Below are 8,919 nucleotides of genomic sequence, written 5' to 3'. Positions count from 1 at the left end.
AAATGTAGTATATATTCATCCTGAATAAAACAGTAGAACAAGGCTAGGCGCGGTGGCTCACACCTGTAATCCCAGCACTTTGGGAGGCTGAGGTGGGAGGACCACCTGAGGCCAGAAGTTTGAGACCAACCTGGCCAACATGGCAAAACCCCGTCTCTACTATAAATACAAAAATTAGCCCATGGTGGTGGCACATGCCTGCAGTCCCAGCTACTTGGGAGGCTGAGGCAAGAGAATTGCTGAACCTGCAAGGAGGAGGTTGCAGTGAGCTGGGCTTGTGCCACTGCACTCCAACCTGAGTGACAGAGCCAGACTCCATCTCAAAAAAGAAAAAAAAAAAAGCAAACAGATTGCAATCTGAGAACGACTTTCCATATGACGGGAGAAAACAGCCCCGTTACTCTGCATTAAAAAGACCACATCTAGAATACTCAACTCAGTCTGGGCCATTGTACATTATGAGGACACTGATAAAATGGAGATCATTTTGAGGCAGTAAACTAGTGAAGGCTCTGGAATGGCATCTGAGGGAGACTGTCTCCCTCAGAGCCAAAGGACAGGAGGGGTCCTGACCGTGGCCTGCACCAGAACGGCAGTGTCCCATAGGAAGGGAACGGGTGGGGAGTGAGCAGAATCAGAGCCCATGGCAGGCAGTGTGTTACAGCAGAAGGTGAGGCAGTAAGATGGTAACTGGGACCTGGAGGCGACACGCCCAGGCCTGCTCTCAGCTCTGCCACTGTCAGGTGGGATGATTCCAGCTTCCTGGAGCCTTAGGTTTCTGTGAAACCATCATTATGTATTCTGTTGGGACCTTTCAATGATTCTAGGTACATGGAGAGAAACATCAGCTTAAAATAAGAAGAGTCCTGTAAAACAACAGTTGAGGAAACAAAAACACAAGTTTCTCTAAAGGTGGTAACCTCCTGTTACTGGAAGCAACCAAGCAAATACCTAGTGACCAGTTGTCACGGATACTGAAGGGACACTTTATGCACAGAGTAGGGTTTGGATGAGAGATCTCTCTCCCAAATTCTTGACATTCTAGAAATTATGCACCTTGTCACTATTGAGATATGATAAAACTATTTTAGGTATATATTTTAAAATAAGATTATCACAGATGCTGTTATTCACATAAATGAGATCAACTCTGAGGCCAAATGTTAATGCTTTCCATTTTACTTTAATAATTCATAAAATAAAATGCTATCACTGGTGCCTAAGTTCCCTTTATTCTTGGCACTGATAAAATGTTATCTCTTTCAAATGTTCAAAACATGGTTATTTTGAATACTGATCCATTCTGCTTCGGTTAAAGTAGTACATCAGAATAGAAAGTATCTTAACAAATTTCCTTGAAATTCACTGTACTTCACTCCTCTTTTTTTTTTGAGACAGAGTCTCTCTCTGTCACCAGGCTGGAGTGCAGGGGCATGATCTCGGCTCACCGCAATCTCCGACTCCCTGGTTCAAGCTATTCTTCTGCCTTAGCCTCCCCAGTATCTAGGATTATGCACCACCATGCCCAGCTAATTTTTGTATTTTTAGTACAGACCTGTATTTTAGGTGTGTTTTTCACCATGTTGGCCAGGATGGTCTCAATCTCCTGATCTGCCTGCCTCAGCCTCCCAAAGTGCTGGGATTACAGGCGTGAGACACTGTGCCTGGCCTACTATTCTGAAATGAATTAAAAAAAAAGAAGGAGGACTCAAACAATTAGAATGTATCTAAATATCTGATTCTTTTTGATTTCAAGGCTTGCCGTCTGAATCCTGCATTGGCGGATGAACTTCACTCTTTACTTATTCGTCAAAGAATCTAGACCACAATGTATTTCAACAAAGATCATCCATGCTAACACCTCACAATGTGTGTATTTTTACAGTAGCTATGTTTGCTTATTTTGCACATTGCAAATTACACTATCCTGGGTATTTTACAGGTGACATGTTACTTCGTTCTTGAATTTGTACACTGTTAAGTTTTGCAACTTCCCTAGATACAGGGTCAAATTGCTGGAAGAATCCTCAAAGGTCCACCTCTTAGCCTACAGACTGGCCTAGACAATATCAACTATGAAAACCATTCTATAAAGCAACTATCTTTTTCCTTTCTTAAATACCGAGTCTCCAAAAAGACTTAGTATAACTTTAGTTTAATAAGTTCAGAAGTAGAAATGATACAAACTTATTTAAAAACATCATTTGAAAGTTTAACTCTTTAAATTTGTCACTTATTTAGTTTTGTGAATTTTGAATAATACCATTTGAATTTTGTTTTAGTCATTAAAAATTTTTAAATGTAAATTCACAAAACTAAATAAGGGTAAAAGTAAAGAAACTTAAATAAGTGTGTGTAGCATTTCTACTTCTGAAGTTACTAAAGCTAAAACTGCACTAAGCCTTTTGAGACATCCTCTATTCTTAAAAAGGTCCATAAATCATTGGCTAATTTATTCCATATAAACTTCAAAAAAAGTGGGTTATAAGACACTGCTTTAGACTCTTGCCCCTCCAAATCTTCTCTCAAAGATCTGAATTTAGTGAGTGAAACAGCTGCTACATACATATGCAGAATGTGTAAGAAACAAAAAACCAACTGCTATATGAAAATATTGTTAAGATAAAGCAAGTTATTTCTTTTTGCTTCAGCTCATTTTCTACATTTTTAAAACACTGTGGAAAAAACCTCAATGAAATCATCAACAAGAACTACAACTAAATATTGTTAAATTAGCAAAAGGCTTTCCTTACATAAATTACATCTATGAAGGCAAAAGGTGACGGTAAAAACAGTAAGATTCATACGCCTAAGGTTATACAAAGCTATCCATTTGTGAAACAAAGACACATATTGAAAATAGGTCACAAAGATATTTTAACTATCCCTATTTTATAAACACTAACTGATGTGACTTTATTTTATAAATCACAACCATCCTGACAGTGGATTTAAACAAGATTTTTTTTAGTAATGGGAAAATGCAATGAACATGGAGGCGATAGTCACTAAGAACTGCTGAATGGCAGAACACTATTTGCTCTAGCTTTATGTTCTGGCTTGTCTATATTGCTTGAACTTCATTTTGTCTTTATATTAAGGGAAGAAATTTCAACAGATTTGGGTTTGAGATACCCTCAAATGGTAATGTATTTCTGTCTCAAATCTGTTTCTTAATACCATCCATATAAGATTCCTTCAATGACTTGAAGATCCAATTTCCCAACTAGTATTCTTTTCCACACTTAATCCAGTTCCTAAAGATTCTTTAAGAACCTTTAAGAATCTTAGCCAGGTACAGTGGCTCACTCCTGTAATCTCAGCCTTTGGGAGGCAAAGGTGGGCAGATCATCTGAGGTCAGGAGTTCAAGACCAGCCTGGCCAACATGATGAAACCCTGTCTCTACTAAAAATACAAAGATTAGCTGGGTGTGGTGGCAGACACCTATAATCCCAGCTACTTGGGAGTCTGAGGCAGGAGAATTGCTTGAACCCGTGAGGCGGAGGTTGCAGTGAGTCAAGATCGCGACATTGCACTCCAGCCTGGGTGACGAGCGAAACTCTGTCTCAAAAGAAAAAAAAAAGAATCTTAAAATAGGAACGTAATAAAAGATTGGCCCTAGGTAAAGAGCACTTTTTAAAGATGGGTTTCAGAAATCATAAACTTGGACATACGCCATATATGGTAACATGCTGTGCTTAAATGTTTTCCATAAATCCAATGCGGAATTTAAAATTTCAGTTTACTGTAGTTACCATGAAGCTGATGTTCTGGCACAAGTGGGCCCCTGCAGTTTACCACTGCTGACGACAGTAGTAAATCCCTTAACCTGTGAGTGTGGTGAATCTGTAACATGACTCTCTCTTCTTTCTCCCTCACACACCCACACCCACACCTTCTCTAAGATTCCTTCTAGCTGGTATCTCATGGAAAACAACAATTTATCATTAATACAGAGGAGACAAAATAATAGTGATGTTTCTCATTTGCAATACTAACAGCTACAGTTTAAATGACAGCATAGAATTATGTCGAAAATGGACATTTCTAATAATTGTATTACGGTAAGTTCTTTGGACTTGACAACTTCACATTCTTCTCTTCCTTGAATGTATTTTATCTGGTCTTTTCCATGGTCTTTTGAAGGATAATTTTCATCAATAGCCAACTTTGGGTATTTCTTTTAAGTGTCAAATATCATAGTTTGAAAAAAGTGTAAAAAAGCTATAACTAAAAAAATCTTAAGGATAACATTTTGGCTTACCAATTTTTAATCATCTACCTTTCGGAACTTGGCTTCTTATCAAGAAGTTGGCAGGTATGATACATATATTACACGTATATAATCTGGCATGTGTTATATACATATGTATATGGTATCTTTCAGTGATTCAAACTGAATTTTTACCTTTTAATTGTTTACTTGTTTTGTTTTCAATATTCTTGGGGATTAGAGAGGGGAAGCTATTATCATTGCATAATAGATGATGAAACCAGGAAAGTTAAGTACTTGTCCATGGCCCCGGTATGAATAACAACAAAAAATCTCTACTCTGGATCTCCCCAAATGCCCCTGTGGTCTAAAAGGCTTGATGATACAACCAAGTCCCTGAACTGGCTGCCCCCCTCTTTCCACCCCCGCCCCCGTCTTAGTCCTGCCCATACTCCCAGGGTCAGCTTCCATCGCTCCTCCCTAATGCCTCTCTTTAAGAATCATGTATTTCACATATTTACTTTTTGCCTGGAGAAAGGCAGCAAACTTTAAAAACGTCCCTGCAGAAGTAGTTAAGTGCATAGCGTTTTCTATAAAAAGGCATTCGATAAATATTTGAACTGCCTGTAGAGTTTCAACGTGTTTTTTTGAGATATAAGCATCTTAAATATCATAGAGCGCTGTGATTCATTTTTATATTTTATTGCTTTGAATGCTCAAACTATGGGAAATCTTTGGTAAAAATAAAGACAATAAAATCTTCACAATAACTTTACACAAAGCATTGCACAACAATGTTCTTCAATACACATGAAATAATATAAGAATGTTCACAATCCTCAGTGAGGAAATTAACTGTACAATATTCATAGTTCATTTTAAAACAAAATCTTCTCATAAATATTTAAAATACTTCCTAAGTTCTCACATATTAACATTTGTATTTCAATCAGTATGTTGTTCTTTAAAGTGTTTATATTAAATAAAAATCAATAGAAGTTTTTTTCTGTTGCTTACCACAGCATGAGTCCCGTCCTCCCCAATTCTGCTTATTTCACATAAAACTAGAGGGAGGTAACCAAAATAAAAATCAGTATGGTTCTCATTCAAGCCCTCTGTGGAAAAGAGGAAAATGTTTCATGTCTATTATTACACAGACATTTTTCTGGTGGTTTATTTGTGCAGTCTCAAACTTGACCAGCTTTAAGTTGATCTAAATGAGTTCTCAGCTCAGGACACAATTCAATTAGCAGCAGTTCCATCAGCACCTGAACCAAGAAAGAAGGAAAAGAAGTCGAAAAATGTGTTTTTTTTCTCCAAGGGTTTATTCAAAATAAATATCTGCATCTAAGAGAAAAGTCTAATTTTAGGTCTGAATTTATCTCAGTAAACAAATAACTCTCAAACGGTATTTAATATTGTTAACTATAATCAAAGAGATGACTGGGACAGTTGGCTTTGCTGAAATAAGAAAACCAAGCACTTACGCAGCAATGTTGTATCAAAAGTCAAGGGAAAATGGGTGAGGTGGCTCACGTCTGTAATCCCAGCACTTTAGGAGGCCAAGGTGGGTGGATCACCTGAGGTCAGGAGTTAGAGAGCATCCTGGCCAAGATGGTGAAACCCCATATCTACTAAAAATATACAAATTAGCTGGGCGTGGTGGCAGGTGCCTGTAATCCCAGCTACTCAGGAGGCTGAGGCAGAAGAATCACTGGAACCCAGAAGGCAGAGGTTGCAGTGAGCTGAGATCATGCCCTTGCACTTCAGCCTGGGGGACAAGAGCAAAACTCTGTCTAAAAAAAAAAGTCAAGGGAGATGACTAGCATGTGAGAATCAGAGTGCTGCAGCCACTGCCGTCTATGTTTTTCCTAACCAAATGAAGAAGCAGACAAAATGACGCAGAAACCCCCCTGAGCTTTAATTTACTCACATATAACAGATGCTTATTGGCTCTTGTTTCTTGCAATGCATTGAATATTTTTATAATACCATGGCGGGCATTTTGCTGTCCAACAAGGCTCTGAAGCATATCTGAAAAATTAAGTTTATATTCTGTGCTGCTATTGATAAAGTGTTCAGTGCATGGCTTTGTAGTGAAAGGAATATAACACTGTACACATACAATCAATAAAGACATGGAGGCAAGAGAAACACGAATGTTCAGTTCTCTCAAATGCTTCAGGAGAGAATTTTCAATATAAGGCATTTATACAAATTACAATTTTAATATTTTGCAACTACTAATTTTAATAATTAAAATGTTAGTATTTTGCTAAAAATTAAGCTCTCAAAACACTATACTTTAGCTGGATTTCTAAAATACAAAATTTATTATCTATTCTAAAACATTTTTCAAGTTCTTAAGATTCTCAGTATAGCTTCTTAGCAAGTGACAAAACATGGCTTAAAAGAGTATGATCCTTTTTTTTCATTGTAAAGAATGTTTCCGGCAAGACATAAATGAAAAACACCCCAGTGGGGTTAACATTCCCTCATGATCTCTATGCTTTTCAGGGTAACAGCCCAGGCCTCACCTGGAATGTTTTCAAGCAGCTTTTGCCGTGCTCTCTGTTTCGTTCCCTGACTTCGCTCTTTGCTTCTGATTGTGGTCGGTGGTGCCAACTTCCCATCTGGCCAAAAAGCATCCCGGAAAATACTGATGTAGTAAACCAACATTTGCTCACTGAAAATCCAGTTGACTGTGTCCCGGATTTGTCTTTTAAGAGAAAAGGATTTCTTGGATGAGGTTTTTAAAAATTGCGTACTCTGTGCTCAAAAGGCACTTACCAATGGGAAGGTTAAGACACAGCCTGATCTAAGTGACTGATGAATAGACTAGGGATTGGAGTTTTAAGCCCCGGCTCTGAAAGTTATTATCATTATCATTATTTTTGAGACGCAGTCTCACTCTGTCACTCGGGCTGGAGCGCAGTGGCAGGGTCTCCACTCACTACAACCTCCGCCTCCTGGGTTCCAGCGAGCCCGAGATGCTGGGATTACAGGCGTGTGACACCAGGCCCGGCTAACTTTGTGTTTTTAGTAGGGATGTTGGCCAGGCTGGTCTCGAACTCCTGACCTCTGGTGATCCACCCGCCTTGGACTCTCAAAGTGCTGGGATTACAGGGGTGAGCCACTGCTCCAGGCCTGTTTTTTACTTTGGTAATACTGCATGACTGTTTATTCCTGGAGCTCACTTTGTCATGGGCACCAACTTCTCCAAATGTTGGCTGTGTAGCACCTTTCAATCTACAAAGACAAGAACCGAGAGACTGATTTGTCTGAAGACGGCAACATTTCCATGAAATGTTTCAAGGTGAAAACATAAATCCATTTAAAGAGCGTCAGAAGTGGTCTGGAAAACCTCCCTGAGATCCTGAAGTCCTGCAGAAGGACCAGGCTTTCCACAGCTCTTTTAGTGTTGCTAGGGCAGTAATGCTGGGCAGGATACTCGGATCCAGATGAAGCACTTCATATGCCCATGAGGGTAGAAAAAGGACAGTTCCTTTCAAAGATACACTGCTATGGCCAATTTCAAAATTCCACAAGAATGAAAATTGGGTGGCAGGCATTTGACTTGCAGAGTTACGTGTTTTATTTGGTTACCCAGGTCTTCCATACAACCCCATTTCTTTAGTTAGAAGTCAAATTCTAACCAGTTACAGGTCCTCTGCTGTCAAGAGACAACTACACACAGTTCAAAGAGCCCAAGAGTAGTTGTGAGGTTGGGAGAAGAAAGCCTCTCCATGGAAAAGGGGAAAAGAATCATCTTAGACTATCTGTGCCAGAAAGAGCTCCAATTTCAAACTCAATTCATGAATAATAATAAATCAAAAAGCCTGTTAAGAATCTGACTTCCAACCAGAATTTTAAATGGACAATATGAGGTTTTCAGAAATAGTATCTGAAACAGATGTTTCAAGTCCAATACTTTGTAGATAGTAGGTCACTATTGAATGTACATCTGAACTCTACTATGAGTCATTAACAGTCTGTAACTGCACATCTCCTATATTATTCTCTATATTTCTTGGAACTGTGCAATTCAAATCTAGACCATATAAGTTTATTAATTAATGGAACTTGTGGTTTAAGAAAGAATTTGCTAGGCAGGGCGTGGTAATCCTAGCACTTTGGGAGGCCGAGGTGGGTGGATCACCTAAGGTCAGGAGTTCAAGACCAGCCTGACCATCATGGTGAAACCCCATCTTAAAAAAAAAAAAAAAAAAAGAAGAGAGAGAATCTGCTGACCTGCCTGCCTTCCTTCCCAAAATTTCAGTTTACAATTTGAGATTAGGAAGTGACTCTTAATAAAGGTCATCATCTAAGTATTTTTTACCAATTTAGATCTTTCTATCAGCTGAAACCTGTCCGTTGCTTTGGAAGCAATTCTAGCATGTGAAATTTTAGTTATTACAAGGCAAGAGACACACACTGTGCTCCTGCTTAATTTCATGAGTCATCATCTGCTGAAGACAAAAATAGCAAAGAGCCATGTGCTCCATGATTCTCTACCTGATAACAAGCCCACTGAAATGAACAGCCTGGAAATTCTCTCCACGTGCTCTTCTCCATCCCCATGAAAATAACTGCCTGACGTACCCACCACTCACAACCTGCAGCTGCTCATTTTATAATTAATAGGAGCAAGGAGAGTATGCATGATTTGCTGAAACTGAAAAGGAAAATAAATTAGCAAGTCTTG

At 38.8% G+C, this 8,919-nt stretch overlaps 2 protein-coding genes across 7 annotated transcripts in view; one reads left to right on the top strand and one right to left on the bottom strand.

Annotated features, from left to right (window-relative positions):
- Positions 1-3,383, top strand: part of LOC108288125 (LRP2 binding protein) — a 30,250-nt gene extending 26,867 nt beyond the window's left edge. For all 3 annotated transcript variants that reach the window (XM_037730831.1, XM_017506923.2, XM_017506922.2), the window contains one exon: positions 1,757-3,383. In XM_037730831.1, the coding sequence (XP_037586759.1) occupies positions 1,757-1,822 (66 nt within the window). In that variant the 3' untranslated portion in view covers positions 1,823-3,383. The remainder of the gene's footprint in view (positions 1-1,756) is intronic.
- A 1,512-nt stretch (positions 3,384-4,895) lies between these two features.
- Positions 4,896-8,919, bottom strand: part of SNX25 (sorting nexin 25) — a 151,603-nt gene continuing 147,579 nt past the window's right edge. For all 4 annotated transcript variants that reach the window (XM_037730825.1, XM_017506908.2, XM_017506909.2 and 1 more), the window contains 3 exons: positions 6,752-6,933; positions 6,148-6,248; positions 4,896-5,482 (listed from right to left, as the gene is read on the bottom strand). In XM_037730825.1, coding sequence (XP_037586753.1) covers positions 5,402-5,482; positions 6,148-6,248; positions 6,752-6,933 — 364 coding nt within the window. In that variant the 3' untranslated portion in view covers positions 4,896-5,401. The remainder of the gene's footprint in view (positions 5,483-6,147; positions 6,249-6,751; positions 6,934-8,919) is intronic.

This window comes from Cebus imitator, unplaced genomic scaffold (assembly GCF_001604975.1).
Source record: "Cebus imitator isolate Cc_AM_T3 unplaced genomic scaffold, Cebus_imitator-1.0 Scaffold365, whole genome shotgun sequence".
Classification (NCBI taxonomy): Eukaryota; Metazoa; Chordata; class Mammalia; order Primates; family Cebidae; genus Cebus; species Cebus imitator.
Note: the sequence above shows the minus strand (reverse complement) of the source record. Positions and strands in the feature narration are given on the sequence as shown.